The following is an 18,604-nucleotide window of genomic DNA, read 5'->3' on the forward strand; positions in this document are numbered from 1 at the left end:
GCCATGCACAATTCCCTCTGGGACACCAGGCACATCTCCTATGCAGGATGTGCTGCTCAAGTCTTTTTTGTTGTTTTCTGCGCTACAACAGAATTTTATCTCCTGACCATCATGTGCTACAACTGCTACGTGTCCATCTGCAACCCCCTGCACTATGAGACCCTCCTGGGCAGCAGAGCTTGTGCCCACATGGCAGCAGCTGCCTGGGCCAGTGCCTTTCTCCATGCTCTCATGCACACGGCCAGTACATTTTCCCTGCCCCTGTGCCAGGGCAATGCCCTGGGCCAGTTCTGTGAAGTGCCACACATCCTCAAGCTCTCCTGCTCACACTCACATTGTCTGTGGGAGGTTTGGCTTATCATGGTTGATGCCTCTTTAGGATTCAGATGTTTTGTGTTCATTGTTTTCTCTTATGTGTGGAGTTCCCATATTGTAAACAGGCAGTGGCCCCTCTCCCTGCCCAAAATGACAGTGCAGTAGTCCAGTGATGGCAAAAATGCAGGGAGAGGCCACCATGGTGGAGGGTGGCCTGGCAGTTGTTACCAGCCCAGTAATAAATGTGCCAAACCAACAGCTGGCATACCAAGAGCTGGACTATTAAAGAACTGAGGGCACCAGTAAAGGAAAGCAGCACATCCTCCCATCATGTCCTAAGTTACCAAGAATCCATCAGCACCACGGATGTCCTCACACCCCAAGACTGAAAAGTATAATGAAGATGATTCTAACAGTGACAGTTTGCAGTCTGGCTAACTGACTACAGAGAACTGTGTACAGCTCAGGCAGAAGCGCTGCAGGACAGAATTCCAGCAATTCCAGCTGACTGGAGAGGGAGCTTTCACAATCCCCACAGCCCAGGCAGGCTACCCGTGTGACGTGCATGATACCATTGCTCACTTAGCCCTGCAGGCCCTGGGGCAGCTCCCAGGAACAGGTACTGACTCTGACATGTCTTTTGCTAAGATTTTTCAGGGTCCAGCAGAATCGTTTGTACAATTCCTCGACAGGCTGCAAGCTGCACTCTCAACAAGTCGACAGTGATGAGGCCAGAGCTATCCTGCTGCAGCAGCCTCCTTTCACAAATGCAAATGAAGATTGCAAAAGGGCACTGCTCACTGTGTTTGTGACCACTTACTTGTGACATAGTTAATGAGATGTTCTCATATTTAGTTAGGAAAGGCAGAGAGCAACTACAAACACTCAATGGCCAGGATCCACATACCATCTACATACCTGCAAGTAAAGACAATCTGGCATGGTTGCTATCAGAGGACACTAACTTTCAAATTGCACTCGCAGATTACTCTGGACAATTATCTACCCATTATTTCTCACAACATTTATGGACAGAAATGGGTAATGTCCCTCTCTATACAAAGCACTGCTGTAGCATGATCCTGTCAATGGACCAACAGTGTTTACATCCGGCAAAACCAACAAAGCTGCAGCAATTTGGCATGGAGGTGACTCTGTCCAGTGCCATAAAACGGTATTAATGCTAAAGAATGCCTTTGTACAAATTTTAGAGTTGGCTGCTATCCGTAATGCTTTTCAGTTGTTTTCACAGGAACCACTTAACATCATAACTGATTCTGCATATGCAGCCAAGGTTGTATTTTGTTTGGAATCCTCCTATTTAAAGCATGTTAATAACTATCTCTTATTTACAGAGTTAAGAACATTGTGGACTTCGATTAACAGCTGGAAGCATGATTTCTACTTATTGCATGTTCACTCCCACTCCGATCTACCTGGACCTATGACAGAGGGTAACAACATCGCTGAATGGCAGGTGTGGTACTGAATACCTTTGCACAGGCTAAATTGTCTCACGATTTTTTCCATCAAAATGCTCATTCCCTGTAGCCCTGGTTTCATGCCTGAGATGTTTTGGTTTTCTGAAATTCCTTTCCCAGGGAATTTTCTGTAAACAAGAGACATGTTTTTGTAGTTGTAACATTGTTTTCATTCTTTTTCCTAGGAGGGGCTTCTCCTTGATGTCCCTCTGGTCTGACTAATGTGATTGAAGAGGTTTGTCTTTGTTTCACCAATCAAATTGGTCTGTGTAGAACCGTATAAAAGGGAGACACATCCCAAAAATAAAAGTGTCATTTTCAGCCTTCTGAAGTTCAGAGTCTGTGGGTTGTGGTGTAAAACAGCATCAGTTCCCTTCATAAACAATTTCAATTAACTTCCTCACAGGCTCCTGATACTCTGCTATCTTGTCCCTCCTGCTGTGAGATTGCTCCTGCTCCTTAAGCAGAGGGAACTAACCCCCGAGGTTTAACAGCAAATTTAATTTGGCAAACTGATGTTATCCACTTCCCAGACTTCGGTTGTTTAAAATACATTCATGTTTCCATCAACATTTAGTCTGTTTCCTTATGGCAACTGCTCACACTGGAGAGAAGGCCCACAATGCCATCTGGCACTGGCTCACCTGTTTTGCCACTCTAGGCTTTCCACATACCATCAAAACACACAATGGGCCTGCCTACAGCTCAGAGCAAACCCTCACTTCTTACAGCAATGGAGTGTCTCACCATACAGCCCTTCCACACTCATCCACAGGGCAAGCTATTGCAGAGTGTGCCCATGAAACTTTAAAAACCATGCTTGAAAAACAAAAAAAGGGGGAATTGGAGTGCCCTCACAATAGACAAGCCAAGGCCCTATATGATCTCAATTTTTTAAATTGTGATGATACAGGACAAATGGCATGTGAGAGGCAGTATTCCTTTGACACAAAGACTCATCCCAAACCTCCTGTGGTGATAAAGGACTTACTGACTGGAGAATGGACTTACTGACACGGGGTAGAGGTTATGCCTGTGTCTCTACAGGCCACCAAGTTAAATGGATTCCCTCACGGTGTGTAAGGCCTTTTGTGGCACCCTCCTGATTCTATGTGTATATAGTTACAATGTTATATGCCTACATCAGTTTTTGAAAGGTTGCTATAGTTATTGCTGTTACCGCTGTTATTAATGTCTTAGAAATTGTTTGGGTTTTTCCTAGTAGGTTTTTGTTGCTTAATTAAAAAAGAGGGAGGTGATGAAGGGTTTGGTTTATAACTGTAAAAGTGTTTAAGGTTTGTTCTCAGGGGAAGGCCCTATGGGAAAGGCACAGCTGCAGGCTGGATGGTTGGGAGTCGGCTGAAGGATGAGAGGCAGTGAGGAGTGAGGAGAGAGGGGGAGTGAGGCTGGAGAGACACATGGACAGAGTATGAGCAGAAGGGTGACTGGATGGTGGTAGAACGTGTGGACAGCGGCACTGCAGCTGGGACAGCCAACAGGTGCCTTCCTTTGTTGAGTTCTGTTAGGTCTCAGTTTAGCTTCAGTTATGTCAGGTACAGAAGAAAGGTATATAAAGGGTGAGATTTCTACAATAAAATGATCTCCTTCAGATGCATGAGGGGGTCCATGTGGCTTTGCCTTGTTACACAGATTAGTAAAGAACTGTTATTCCTTTTACCATATCTTTGCCTGAAAGCCCCTGAATTTCAAAGTTATAATAATTTGGAGAGAAGGGGGTCACATTCTCTATTTCAAAGGAGGTTCCCGCCTCCTGTGGCAAACTCCTGTCTTTCAAACTGGGACAAGTACCTTGTCTATTCTTTTTTTAACACATCCATGGATGGGGACTCTACCTCCTCCCTGGGCAGGCGATTCCGGTGCCCAATCACTCTTTCAGTGAAGAATCTTTTCCTGATGTTCAGTCTCAACTTTCCCTGGCAATGCTTAAGGCTGTGTCCTCTCCTTCTGCCAGTGGCTGCCTGGGAGAAGAGCCCGACCTTCACCTGGCTACAGTCACCTGTCAGGGAGTTGTAGAGAATGATGAGTCCTCCCCTGAGCCTCCTCTTCTCCAGGATAAACAACCCCAGCTCCATCAGCCATTCCTCACAGGGCTTGTGTCCCAAGCCCCTCACCAGCCTCGGGGCCTCCTCTGGACACACTCGAGCACCTCAACGTCCATTCTAAACTGAGGGGCCAGAGCTGGACACAGCACTCAATGTCCTTCCTAAACTGGACACAGCACTCAATGTCCTTCCTAAACTGAGACACTCAGAACTGGACACGGCACTCGAGGTGCAGCCTCACCAGTGCCGTGCACAGGAGAAAATGGTCCCTTGCTTGCAGGAGGTTCAGTCAGGTCACAGGGGAACCTTGGTGCTGTGTTGGTCCAGGGCCTCACAGTGCTCTCCTGAGCTCCTGAGGCCCCTCTGTCACATTCTGCAGCCTTGGTGCTGTGAGGTGCCATCACCTCACTCTGCTCTCCTGGGCTCCTTCTGGCCCTTCTGTGTCCATCAGTGTCCATTGTGTCACCAAGCTCTCCTGGCTCCCACGGGGCCCAGCTGTGTCCCCCTGGGGCCTGGGCTCCACCCTGAGCTCCGGCAGCTCCCTGTGGCACCTGGGTTCAGTCAGGCCCAGCTCTGTCAGGGCTCACACCTGGTTCAAAGAGGTTCCATCCCCTCCCTCGGCTCTCCTGGGCCCCCTGAGGCCCCGCAGTGTCACACCAGCCCCCACGGCCCCCCGCAGTGTCCCCCTTGGTGCCATCAGGGGGTGGCTCGGAGCTGCTGCCCCCTCAGCGGCTGGGGGAGAGGCTGCAGGGACAGTGCAGACAGTGCCACCAGCCCTGGTGTCCCCACGCCTGTGCCTGTCCCCCCAGCCAGTGCTCAGGTGACAGCAGCGACATCAGGGCTCTGGTAAGGCCACGCCCCCTTCGGCTGTGGCTCCGCCCCTTATACTCCAGCTCCACCCCCTCCCACTATGCTGCCTCCGGATTGGCTACTGGCCTGCTGGCCCCGCCCCTTCAGCGGTGCCTTGGCAATGGCAACACTTTCTCATTAGCATAAACTCCATTCCTCATTAGCATAAACCCATTCCTCATAAGCATAAACCCCATTCCTCATTAGCATAAACTCCATTCCTCATTAGCATAAACCCCTTCCTCATTAGCATAAACCCCATTCCTCATGAGCATAAACCCCTTCTTCATTAGCATAAACCCTTTTCTCATTAGCATAAACCCCATTCCTCATTAGGATAAACCCCTTCCTCATTAGGATAAACCCCCTTCTCATTAGCACAAATCCCGCCCCTGCGCCTCAGCCCCGCCCCCTTTGGGGGTCCAGGGGCTCCTGACCCCCCCCAAGTGTTGGGGTCCTGCCCCATCAGTGCCATGGGGGGCGGGTCTGCCCTATAAGTGCCTGGGGGCAATTAGAAGGTGCTGGTGGTAATCAATTAGCCAAAGGTGGGTTTAATTGGTCCTGGTTAATGGCGAGTTAATTGATTAAATGATTGGCGTTAAGCATTAATTGCTCCCGGGGGAAGGAGGAGGGGTAATTATGTTTTGGGAACTTGATTGGAGGGTGGGGGAGCTTTGGTCCCAGCTGCGGCGGTTGGGGGGCCCAGGGGGGTCTATGGGGCAAAGCTGGGGGCTCTATGGGGCGGGGGGGGTTATGGGGTCATCCCCAGCCCAGGAGTGTTTTTGGGGGGCTGGAGTGTGTTGGGGGCAGAAGGGGGGGTACAATGGGTCAGGATTGAGGGGTCTATGGAGTAGCATTGAGGGGATTATGAGGCAGGGGGGGTCCCATGGGGCACCAACCCCCCGCCCAGAGCCCTGGAGTGTTTTTGGAGGGGCCCCTGCGAGGGTCCCCCCCTGGGTCCGGGGGTCCAGCCGCGGGTCAGGGGTGGGCGGGGGGCGGCACCCACCGATAGGTGCCCTCGTACAGGAACCCCGCCCGCCGCAGCAGCTCGTCCGCCTCGGGGGGGCCCCGGCTGGGAAAGGGGGGGACACGGGGTCAAGGGGGAGCCCCGGGACCCCCCAATCCCCAGTGGGACCCCTGGGATCCCCCCAGATCCCCGGGACAACCCAAATCCCCAGTGAGACCCCCTGGGATCCCCCCAAATCCCCAGTGGGACCCCTGGGAGCCTCCAAATCCCCGGGACAACCCAAATCCCCAGTGGGACACCTGGGATCCCCCCAAATCCCCAGTGGGACCCCTGGGAGCCCCCAAATCCCCGGGACAACCCAAAGCCCCAGTGATCTCCCCTGGGATCCCCCCAAATCCGCAACAGGACCCCTGGGACCAGCCCCTCCCCCTCAGGGGTGTCCCCCAGACCCCCAAATTCCTGCACCAGGTACCCCCCCTCTGCCCTCCCAGGTTTCCCCCCAGGTACTCCTCAGCCCCCCCAGGTGCCCCCAGGCCCCCCAAACCAGCCCATAGCACCCCCCAGGTGCCCCCTCTCTCACCTGCCATAGGGGTAGGGGATGGGGGGCTCGCGGCGCTGCTCGATCTCGTGCAGGAGGGGGGTGAAGATGCGCCAGGCCTCACGCAGCTCGTCACTGCAGGGGGAAGACACCCCAAAACTGAGCTGGGGGACCCCAAAACTGCCCCAAACCTCACCTGGGCTCACCTGGGCCCTCCCTAGGCTTACCTGGGCAACCCCAGTGCTCACCTGGGCTCCCAAACTGGTCCCACCTGTACCCCCCAAAATCACCTGACCCCCTCAAACCAATCAATCTGCTCCTCCAAACTGGTCCCATCTTCCCCCCCTCAAAATCCCCCCTAACCTGGCCTCACCTACCCCTCCCAAATCCCATCTGTCCCCCCAGACTAATCCCACCTGTCCCCCTAAACTGGTCCCACTGGCCCTCCCCAAACTGGAGTCACCTGTCCCCTCATGTCCCACCTGTCCCCTACAGACTCTTCAGCTCCTCCAAACTGGTCCCAGCTGTGCTGGTCCCCCCACCCCTGTCTCACCTGCCCTCTATGTCCCACCTGTGCCCTTGCTGCCCCAGGTCTCACCTGTGCCCATGGTATCACCTGTGCCTTTGTCCTACCTGTTTCCCTCAGTCCCACCTGTCCCCAGGTGTCGCCTGTGTCCCACCTGTCCCCATGTCCCTCCCACCTGTCTCCTTCTGTTCCACCTGTCCTCACCATGTTCCACCTATCCCAATGTCCCACCAGTCCCAATGTCCCACCTGGCCCTGTGTCCTACCTGTGCCCTCCCCACTATGTCCCATCTGTCTTGATGCCTCACCTGTCCCCTGTCTCACCTGTCGCTGCATCCCATCTGTCCCCACCATGTCCTCCCTGTCCCCAGGTTTCACCTGTCCCTGTGCCCCACCTATCCCCACCACATCCCACCTGTCCCATGTCCCACCTGTCTCCATGTCCCACCTCTCCCCAGTCCCATCTGTGCTGTGTCCCACCTGTCCCCACCATGGCCCCCCAGTCCCCAGGTGTCACCTGTCCCCTCTCACCTGCGCACAAAGTGCATTTGGTTCCCGCAGATGACGTCCAGCAGCAGCCTCTCGTAGGCGTCCGGCAGCTTCACATCCTGGGGGACACCAGGGTGGTCTGGGGGGGGTCTGGGGGCATCCCCAGGTGTGGGGGACACCCCCCAGGTGTGGGGGGACACTTGGGCTTTGGGGGGGACCCTGCCAGGTGTGGCTTTTGGCGATTTTGGGGGCTCCTCTGGATTTGAGGTGGCCCCAGGTGTGAGGGGAACACCTGGGATTTGGGGGGACCCAGGTGGGTTTTGGAAACCCCTCCAGGTGTGGGGACCCCCCTGAGATGTGAGGTGTCCACCCCCAATTTTGGGGTCTCAATGTTCCACTTTTGGTCTCAACACTACAGTTTTGAGTCTCAATGTTGTGATTGTTGTGATTTTGAGGTTCCAGCCCTGTTTCTGGGTCTGCAAACCCATTTTGGATCTCAATGCTCCATTTTCATGACCCCAACCCCCATTTTTGGGTCCTAATGTTTGATTTTTGGGTCCTCAAACTTCATTTTTCTGTCCCCAAACCCCATTTTGGGTCTTGATTCTCCATTTTCATGTCTCAAAACTCCATTTTTGGGTCCCTATACCCCATTTTTGGGTCTCAGTGCTCCATTTTTGTGTCCCCAAATGCCATTTCTGTGTCCCAACCCCCATTTCTGTGTCCCTAGCCCCATTCCTGTGTCCCCATTCTCATGTCCCTGTTCTCATGTCCCTGTTCTCATGTCCCCGTTCCCATGTCCCCACTTCCATGTCCCCACTTCCATGTCCCCGTTCCTGTGTCCCCACCCCCATTCCCGTGTCCCCATTCCCATGTCCCTATTCCCGTGTCCCCGTTCCCGTGTCCCCGTTCCCGTGTCCCCATTCCCATGTCCCCGTTCCCGTGTCCCCATTCCCGTGTCCCCGTTCCCGTGTCCCCGTTCCCGTGTCCCCATTCCCATGTCCCCATTCCCGTGTCCCCATTCCCGTGTCCCCATTCCCGTGTCCCCGTTCCCATGTCCCCGTTCCCATGTCCCCATTCCCGTGTCCCCATTCCCGTGTCCCCATTCCCGTGTCCCCGTTCCCGTGTCCCCAGCCCGTTCCGGGTACCTTGTAGCGGCTGCCGTAGGTGAGGTCGAGCTCGGACTCCTCTGGCCGCAGGAACATCCCGGGTTTCTTGGTGTTGAGTTTGGCGTAGACGGCCTCGCGGGGCTGCACACGCACCACCAGCTCGTTGCGCTTGCACTGCTGAGCGAAGATGTCCCCGGGCACCTCCCGGAACTGCAGCCGCACCTCGGCCTTGCGCTCGTTCAGCGCCTTCCCGCAGCGCAGCACGAACGGCACGCCTGGGGACAGTGACATCGTTGGCATTGTCATCATCAATAAAATCACTGGAATCATTGTCAATGTCATCACTGACATCATCACCATCCATCAACATCATCAACACCATCACCATCCATCAACATCCCAGCAGTGCAGCATGAACAGGACACCTGGGGACAGTGGCACTGTCGTTGTCATCGTTGTCATCATCAACATCATCATTATCAATATCATCATTAACATCCATCAACATCATCACCATCCATCAACATCCCAGCAATGCAGCATGAACAAGACACCTGGGGACAGTGGCATCATTGTCATTGTCAATATCATCGCTGTCATCACTGACATGACATCACTGTCATCAACATCCATCAATATCCCAGTCCCTTCCTGCAGGGCAGCCTGAAAGGGATGTCTGGGGACTTGGCCACTGTCATTGTCATCATTGTCATTGTCATCATCAACAATCATCATTGTTGTCATTGTCAATGTCATTATCAACATCATTGTTGTCATTGTGGTCAATGTCATCCCTGCCATCATCATCAACATCCATCAACATCATCAACCATCCATAACCATCCCAGCAGAGCAGCACAAATGGGACACCTGGGGACATCGTTGGCATCATCAGCATCATCGCTGTCATCACTGACATCACTGTCATCAACATCCATCAACATCCCAGCGCCTTCCCGCAGTGCAGCATGAACAGGATGTCTGGGGACAGTGGCACTGTCATGGTCATCATTGTCATCATCAACAATCATCATTGTCATCATTGACATTATCATCAACATCCATCAACACTGTCAACATCGTCACCATCCATCAACATCCCAGCAGTGCAGCATGAACAGGACACTTGGGGACAGTGGCACTGTCATTGTCATCATCAATGTCATCACTGTTATCATTGTCAGTGTCATCATGGACATCATCAACATCCATCAGCATCTGTCAACATCACCATCCATCAACATCCCAGCACCTTCCCACAGCATAGCCTGAATGGGATGTCTGGGGACAGTGGCACTGTCATTGTCATCATTGACATCATCATTGTTATCATTGACATCATCAACATCCATCAACATCCCAGCAGTGCAGCATGAATGGGACACCTGGGGACAGTGGCATTGTCATTGTCATCATTGTCATTGTCATCACAAACATCATCGTTGTCATCATGGTCACTGTCATCACTGGCATCATCATCATCATCCATCACCATCCCAGCAGTGCAGCACGAATGGGACATCTGGGGACAGTGGCATTGTCATTGTCATCATTGTCATCATCAACATCATTATTGTTGTCATTGTCAATGTCATCATTGACATCATCAACATCCATCAACATCGTCAACATCACCATCCATCAACATCCCAGTAGTTCCTGCAGCATGGCATAAACAGGATGTCTGGGGACAGTGGCACTGCCATTGTCATCATTGTCATTGTCATCATCAACATCATTCTTATCATTGTCAATGTCACTGTTGACATCCTCAACATCCATCAATATCGCCAATATCACCATCCATCAACATCCCAGCGCCTTCCTGCAGTGCAACACAAGCGGGTTGCCTGGGGACAGTGGCATCATTGGCATTGTCATCGTCAATATCATCGTTGTCATCACTGACATCACTGTCATCAACATCCCAGCACCTTCCCACAGTGCAGCATGAACAGGATGTCTGTCTGTGATGGCAGTGGCACTGTCATTGTCATCATTGTCATCATCAGCATCATCGTTGTCATCACTGTCAATGTCATCATTGACATCATCATCAACATCCATCAACATTGTCAAGATCATCACCATCAATCAACATCCCAGCAGCGCAACATAAATGGGACTGTGCTCTTCCCACTATGTCCCACCTGTCCCTGGGGACACTGGCATTGTTGTTGTCATCATTGTCATTGTAATCCTCAACATCATGATTGTCATCATTGTCAATGTCATCGCTGACATCATCATCAACATCCATCAACATCATCACCATCCATCACCATCCATCACCATCCCAGCGCCTTCCCACAGCGCATCATGAATGGGATGCCTGGGGACAGTGACACTGTCATTGTCATCATTGTCATTGTCATCATTGTCATGATTGACATCACCATCATCATCAACACCCATCAACATCATCACCTAATCACCATCCATCAACATCCCGGTGCCTTCCAGCAGCACAGCATGAACGGGACACCTGGGGACAGTGACATCATTGCCATCATTGTCATTGTCATCATTGACATCATCATCATCTATCATTAACATTCATCAACATCACCACTGTCATTGCCATCTTGTCATTGTCATCATCACTGTTAACATCAACATCACCTTTGTCATCATCAACATCATCCCCCATCGCTGCAGCCACACCTTGGCCTTGTGCTCGTTCAGCACCTTTCTGCAGCACAGGACAGAGGGGACATCTGGGGACAGTGGCATTGCCATTGTCATCATCAACATCCGTCAACACCATCATTGTCATTGTCATCATTGTCATCATCACCATCTCAGTTCCTTCCTGCAGTGCAGCAGGGAGGGGACAGCTGAGGGGTTGTCATCATGGTCATTGTTGTCACTGTCATCGCCAACATTGTCATCATTGTCAATGTTATTGACACTGGCATCCTCAACATTAATATCATTATCTTCGTCATTGTCATCAGTCACATCATCTCATCTACACTGTCATCAGCAGCAACAGCATCACCAACATTGTCAACATCATCAGTCAACACCCATCAACATCTATCAACATTGTCGTCATCATTGTGATTTTCATCATCATCATCAACATCCATCACCGTTACCATCACCATCACCATTGTCATCATTGTCATCAGTGTCATCATCAAAATTGTCATCGTCGTCATCATCATCATCAACATCCATCATCACCCACAACACTGCCACCAACGCTGTCATCATCCACATTGTCAACGTCACCACAACCACAACACCCACCAAAATCAATGTCGTCAACATCCAACACCATCATTACCATCAACATCCATCCACTGTTGTCATCGTCATCATTCACATCATCAACATCCATCACCATTGTCAACAACGTCACCACCAACATTGTCAAAGTCATCAACATCCATCAACATTGTCACCGTTGTCACCATCATCATCCATAAATGTCATCACAATCCTCATCACCCAACCTCACCACCACTCATCCAGTGTGTTCCCCCAGTGCAGCACTAATGGCACACCTGGGACACCATCGGCATTGTCATCACCACCATCATCATCACCACAAGTATCACCATTGCTCATCATCTCCATCATTCCAACCATCACCATCATCACAGTCAACACCTCTGTCATCCCCTGGTCATCAATTTCACCATTGTGGCCATCACCACCATTAGTACCATCTCCATGGCCAGCATGATCATCGTCACTATCAACAGCACCATTTCCACAACCAGCAGCAGCAGCAGCAACAGCATCTCCACGGCCACCATCATCAGCTCCATCATCAGCGCCATCTCCATGGCACCAATGTCATCACCATCATCAGCACCATCTCCATGGACACCATCACCGCCACCATCATCAGCACCGTTTCTGTGGCCACCAGCACCATCATCATCATCATCACCATCACCATCTCACAACCACCATAACCAGCACCATCTCCATGGCCACCATTATCACCATCACCAGCACCATCTCCACGACCACCTCCTCATCACCATCACAGCCATGAATGTCATCACCATGGCAACTGCTATCATCATGGTCATTCTTATCATCATCACCATCATCATCATCATCATCACAAACACAAGTGTCATCACCATGGCAACCATCACCATCACAGCCATCCCCATCATCACTATCATGCCCTCTCACCGTCCCAGCGCTCGTTGGCCACGCGCAGCACCGCGGTGGCGAAGGTGGGCGTGGTGGAGCCGGCGGGCACCGTGGGGTCATCCAGGTAGCCCTTCTGTGCCTCGGGGGGGCCCTCAGGGTTGCCCACGTACTGGCCCAGCACCACGTCTTGCAGCTCCACTGGGCTGATGCACTTGAGCACCTTCACCTGGGGGACAGGTGAGGGACAGGTGAGGGACTTACGGGGACTCCAATGAGACCACAGGGTGGGACTTGTTGAAGACATGGTTATGGGGGGGCCACCAGTAAGAACAGGCAATGGGATGGGGGTGTGAGGGATGTGGCCATTAGGGGATGTGGTTTTGGGGGATCATCAACAAGAAGGTGGTGATAGCACGTGGTTTGGGACGTGGCCACACAAGTCGCGGCATTGGGGTCCACCATCAATAACAGGATGATAGGACGTGATTGGGGAAATGGTCAGTGAGAATGTCGTCACGGGCAATGTGGTTTTGTGGGCCACCATCAAGAACACAGTGGTGGGACATGACTGGGGTGGGGGGATGTGGCCACAGAGAGACACAACCCTGGGGCCAACTGGGTTGGTCCTTGTGGGGATGGTCCTTGTGGCCATGACCATGATGTGACCATGGAGACATAAAGCTCAGTGACCAGTGCAGTGTCAGGGGGTGGGGACACCTTAGTGACACCCCGGTGTCCCTGCTGTCCTCACCTTCTCATCGCGGACGTCATCGGGGTCGGTGGACGCCGGCTTCTCCATGGCCACGAGGCAGAGCAGCTGCAGAAGGTGGTTCTGCATCACGTCCCTGTGGGGAGCCGGCGCTGCCACGGGGTCGGGGGACATGGGGGGGACGCAGAGGGGACACGGGGACACCGGGGAACGTCCATCCTCACCGGATGATGCCGAAGTCATCAAAGTATCCGCCGCGGCCCTCGGTGCCGAAGGGCTCCTTGAAGGTGAGCACCACGCAGGCGACGTTGTCGCGATTCCAGATGGGCCCGAAGATGCGGTTGCCAAACCTGGGGTGGGTGAGGGTTAGGGTGTGTCCCCGTGTCCCCCCCCCGTGTCCCCTGTGCCCTCCCGTGTCCCCAACACACCGCAGCACCATGAGGCTCTGCACCATCTCCTTGCCCAGGTAGTGGTCCATGCGGTAGATCTGCTCCTCGCGGAACAGCGCGCTCAGGTGCGCCGACAGCTCCTCTGACGAGCCCAGGTCCCGCCCAAACGGCTTCTCCACGATCACACGGTTCCACCTGGGGACAGGGAGATGGGCACGTGAGGGCAGGGACAGGGGGACACGGGGGAATATGGGGACACGAGGGACAGGGACATGGAGGAGCATGCAGAGACTCAGGGGACATGGGACATAGGGGCACACAAGGAACATGGAGAGACATGGGGACACGTGGGACATAAGGGATGTAGAGACACGGAGACATGTGGGGACATGAGGACACAGGGACACATGAGCACACAGGGACACGTGGGGGGACATGAGACATAGGGATGTGGGGACACAGGGGAATATGAGTGACAGGAAATATGGGAGACATGGGGGGACACAGGGACATGTGAGCACACAGGGACACATGGGGACATGGGGGGACATGAAGACACATGGGGACATGGTGACACACAGGGATACAGGAGGTGTGGAGGTACACAAGGGCATAAGGACACACAAGGGACATGGGGACACAAGGGACATGGGAAATGAGGGACATGGGAATGTGCACAGACAGGAGGACATGGGGATGTGGATATGGTGGACACAGCAGGGAGATGGGAGGTGACAACCCAACCTGTGTCTCCTGCAGTCACCCACCCTGTGTGTCCCATCCCTGGGTGTCCCCCATGTCCCCACTCACCCCTGCCCCATGCACAGAGCCCTCAGGTGCTGTGTCACAGCTGTGTCCCCATGTCCCCATGCTGTCCCCATGTCCCCACTCACCCCTGCCCCATGCACAGGGCCCTCAGGTGCTGTGTCACAGCTGTGTCCCCATGTCCCCATGCTGTCCCCATGCTGTCCCCATGCTGTCCCCATGTCCCCACTCACCCCTGCCCCATGCACAGGGCCCTCAGGTGCTGTGTGACAGGTGTGTACACGCTGGGGGGCAGGGCCAGGTAGAAGAGCCGGTGGGCGTGGTCCCCCCCGGGCAGGGACCTCAGGTGAGCGTCCAGCGCCCGGAACGAGGCCTCGTCCCCGTACTGACCCCTCACAAAACTCTGCAGGGACAGGAACTCAGCCAGGCGGGGCCCATCCTCGGGGGTCACCTGTGGGGACAGACCAGGACACAGGACAGGTGAGACAGGGGACACAGGGCCCATCCTCAGGGGTCACCTGTGGGGACACATGGGGACAGGTGAGACAGAGACAGGAACCCAGGAAGGCAGGGCCCGTCCTTGGGGGTCACCTGTGGGGACACACAGCTAGAGGTGAGACAGGAGACAGACAAGGACAGGTGAGACAAGGGACAGGGAACAGGTGAGACAGGAACTCAGCCAGGTGGGGCCTGTCCTCGGGGGTCACCTGTGGGGACAGACCAGGACACAGGACAGGTGAGACAGGGAACACAGGGAGGGTCCTCGGGGGTCATCTGTGACAGGCAGGGACAGGTGAGGGGACACGGGGACACAAGGCCAGGCAGAGCTTGTCCTTGGGGGTCACCTGGGGACATGTGGGGCCAGGAGAGTCCAGGTGACGTCAGGAGGGGACAGAGAAGACAGGTGGAGACAGAAGGGCACAGGTGAGGCCAGGAGGGGTTAGGAGGGGACAGGTGAGGACAGCGCTGTCACCTTGAGGTAGGGCAGGGTCTGCTCCCGGATGAGCTCCACGGTGAGGGGCGAGCGGGCAAAGCCGACCACGCGCGTGGCATCGGGGAGGAGCCCGTCCCGGAACAGCCACCTGGGGGACGGCATTGTCACCTGTGTCCTGTGTCCCCTGTGTCCCCTAACCCACCCAGGGACACTGACATCGGGGGGTGCCTGTCCCAGAACAGCCACAGACTGTCACCTGTGTCACCAACCCCCTGGCACGCCCCCAGCACTGTCACCAGGCCACCCCCAGGGACAGCAGCCACCGGGGAGCAGGACAGCCACCTGTGGGGACACTGTCACCAAATCCCCCGGGGACACCCACAGCACTGTCACCACCCCCCTCTGGGGACATCAGCCCTGAGGTGACAACAGCGTCACCGCCCCCTCTCAGGGTGGTGACACTGGTAATGGTGGCTCCTGTCCTCATGTCACCCCGGGAGAGGTAACACAGGGACAGGTGACACAGGAACAAGTGACACACAAGGGACAGAAGCAGCAAAGAGAGGAAGGGGGAACACCAGAGTCATCCAGGGGACATTGGGAGCCCTGGGGACACTGGTGCCAGCTGGTGACACAAGTGAACCCAGGGACAACAGGGACACACAGCTGTGGCGACACTGGGGACAGCAGACAATGACAGCACTGCTGACTGGTGGCACTGGGGACAGCAGTGACTGACATTGGTGGCCCTGCTGGCCCTGGGGACAGCAGTGACCCTAGAGTGGCCCTGGAGGCCCTGATGATATCAGTGACCCTGATGACCCTGGGGACAGGTGGGGGGGGACATTGGTGGCCTTGGGGACATGATGGCCCTGGTGACAAGAGTGTCCCTGGTGACCCTGGGGATGGGAGGGGCATTGAGAGCCCTGGTGACCCTCATGGCCTCAGAGTTGGGGGCACATCAATGGCCTCAGTGACCCTGGGGACAGGGAGTGGACCTTGGTGGCCCTGGGGCCATTGGTGACCCTGGGGACCATGGTGACAGGTCAAACACAGGTGGCCTTGGTGACGCCATTGTTCCCATTGTTCCTGTGGTGTCCTCACTGTCCCCAGGTGTCCCCACTGTCCCCAGGTGTCCTTGTTGTCCCCCAGGTGTCCTCGCTGTCCCCAGATGCCCCTGCTGTCCCCTTCATGTCCCCACTGGTGTCCTTGCAGTCCCCAGGTGATCCTGCTGTCCCCAGGTGTCCCCAGGTGTCCCCGCTGTCCCCAGGTGTCCCCGTTGTCCCCAGATGCCCCCAGGTGTCCCCGTACCAGATCGTGGGGTAAATCTTCTTCCTGGCCAGGTCACCCTGTGGGGGAGGGGCCATCAGGGGTGGGGGAGGGGCCAGGGCCGCACCTAGTGCTGGCCCCGCCCCGCCCCTCCCCCACCCCTGGAATGTGCTGAGTCAGCCCCACCGCCCCTCCCCCCCGGGTTTAATTAAGGGGCGTTGGGTAACGAGGTGGGGGAGGGGCGGAGGAGGAAGTTGGGGTTCGGGTGGGGGAGGGGCGGCCCCGCCCTGGCCCCAGGGGGTGACCTGGGGGGGGAGGGGCGGGCGGGGCACCCCAACTTCTTCCCCTTCCCCTCCCCCACCCCCCGGGGGCATCGGGTGTGGCCGCCCCTCCCCCATCACCCAGTGACCCCAAATAACCCCTCCCTGCCCCCGAATCCCCCCATTTTCCCCCCAAACCCCTTCATTCCCCCCTCCAGCCCTCCAATTCCCCCCAGTTTTTTCATTCTTTCCACCAGCTCCCCATTTCCCCCCAAATCCCTTAGTTCCCCCCTCCAGCCCCCCAATTCTCTCCTCCAGCTCCCCAATATTCCCCCTAAACCCCTTTATTCCACCCCATAAGCCCCAAATTTCTTTCCCCCTCCAACCCCACAATTCCCTTTTCCAGCCCCCCAATATCCCCCAAACTCCTTTATTCCCCACATGATCCAAATTTCCCCCCTTAACCCCTTTATTCCCCCCAGTCCCCCCAATTCCCCCCTAAACCCCTTCATCCCACTTCCAGCCCCTCAATTCCCCCCGATTCCTCCCCAAACCCCTTTATTCTGCCATCCAAGCCCCAAATTTCTGCCCCTAACCCCCTTCATTCCCCTCTCCAACACCTCCAATCCCCCCAAAATCCCTTTATTCCCCCCCAGATCCCCGTCCCCACTCACGGAGGCGCCGAGGATGACGAGGACATGGGGGTGGCCCTGGAGAAAGGCTCCGTCCCGGCTCAGCTCCTGCCGGAGCATCCCGCACACCTGCGAGCGGCTCAGCTCCCCGCCGGCGCCCGGCGCCTCCTCACCCGGGCCCGGCATCGCTCCTGGGGGCCGGATCGGGCACTCGTGGGGCCGGATCGGGCACTTGTGGGGCCGGATCGGGCACCCCGGGCAGGATTTGGGGAGCAGAGGAGCAGGTTTGGGCACCCCAGGGCAGGATTTGAGGGGTTGTGGGGCAGGAACGGGCACCTGGAGGGAGGGGTGGGCACTTGGGGGGGCGGGCTGGCACTTGGGGGTTGGGATTTGGGAGATTTGGGGCGGGGTTGGGCACCTGAGGAGCAGGATTTGGAAATTGGGGGGCACCTGGGGGCGGGCCGGGCTGTGTTTGGGGCAGGGATGGGCACCCGGGTGGGGTTGGGGAGTTGGGGGGCGGGATTTGGCACCTGGGGGGGCAGGATTTGGGGATTTGGGTGATGGGGACACGCCCTCCCCCCATTGTCCCCTCCGAACCGGCCCCAGCCCGCCCGGATACCCCCCCGGGACCCCAAATCCCTCTAACCCCCCACACCTCGGTGCCCCCCAAACCCCAAATTCCCCCCCGATCCCCTAAATCCCCCAAATCTCCCCATTTCCCCCCTCAGCCCCCCAGCCCCTCATAATTTCTCTCCTCACCCCCCCCAATTTCCTCCCGCCCCCCCATAACCCCCCATCCCATCCCTGATCCCCCAATTCCACCCAAATCTCCCCAAATCTCCCAATTTTCCCAATTTCCGCCTCCACCGCCCATCAATTCCCCCTCATCCCCCTCCTCAGAACCTCCCCAGACCCTCCCGGACCCCTCGACACCCCCAAACCCCAAATTTCCACCCTCCCCGCACCCAATCCTCCTCAATCCCCCCAAACCCCCCGCAGACCCCAAATTCCCCCCCCATTTCCGCCCTAGAGCCCCCCACATCTCCCCTCAGCCCTCTCCAGTTTCCCCCCGACGCTCCCCCCCAGGCCCCCATGGACCCCCGGACCGTCCCAGAGCCCAGATCTCCTCACGAATCCCCCGAATTTGGGTTTTCCCGTTTCCCGGTTCTCCCGCACCTTCCCGCCCCGGCC

At 55.6% G+C, this 18,604-nt stretch overlaps 1 protein-coding gene across 1 annotated transcript; it reads right to left on the reverse strand.

The window, feature by feature from the left end:
- Positions 1 to 18,540, reverse strand: G6PD (glucose-6-phosphate dehydrogenase). Its single transcript, XM_083881243.1, has 14 exons — positions 18,520 to 18,540; positions 17,456 to 17,604; positions 16,564 to 16,601; positions 15,292 to 15,400; positions 14,552 to 14,769; positions 13,593 to 13,748; positions 13,389 to 13,514; positions 13,207 to 13,300; positions 12,495 to 12,681; positions 8,376 to 8,611; positions 7,270 to 7,346; positions 6,256 to 6,348; positions 5,715 to 5,780; positions 1 to 2,136 (listed from the first exon to the last, which is right to left on the reverse strand). Exons 2-14 carry the CDS (start codon positions 17,597 to 17,599, stop codon positions 2,130 to 2,132), a joined length of 1,551 nt encoding a protein of 516 aa, XP_083737369.1. The 5' UTR covers positions 17,600 to 17,604; positions 18,520 to 18,540; the 3' UTR covers positions 1 to 2,129.
- Between the last annotated feature and the right edge of the window lie 64 nt (positions 18,541 to 18,604).

This window comes from Zosterops lateralis (assembly GCF_965231275.1).
Source record: "Zosterops lateralis genome assembly, chromosome: 33".
In the NCBI taxonomy this organism is placed as follows: Eukaryota; Metazoa; Chordata; class Aves; order Passeriformes; family Zosteropidae; genus Zosterops; species Zosterops lateralis.

What these genes read in the sequence shown, in the direction of transcription:
- G6PD (XM_083881243.1), bottom strand. Translation starts at nt 17,599, where the DNA reads ATGCCGGGCCCGGGTGAGGAGGCGCCGGGCGCCGGCGGGGAGCTGAGC. An exon ending in GCCCTGTGCATGGGGCAGGG is followed by an intron (nt 13,749 to 14,551) that starts GTGAGTGGGGAC and finishes CCCTGTCCCCAG; the next exon opens with GTGGAACCGTGTGATCGTGG. An exon ending in GGCCAACGAGCGCTGGGACG is followed by an intron (nt 8,612 to 12,494) that starts GTGAGAGGGCAT and finishes CACTGTCCCCAG; the next exon opens with GCGTGCCGTTCGTGCTGCGC.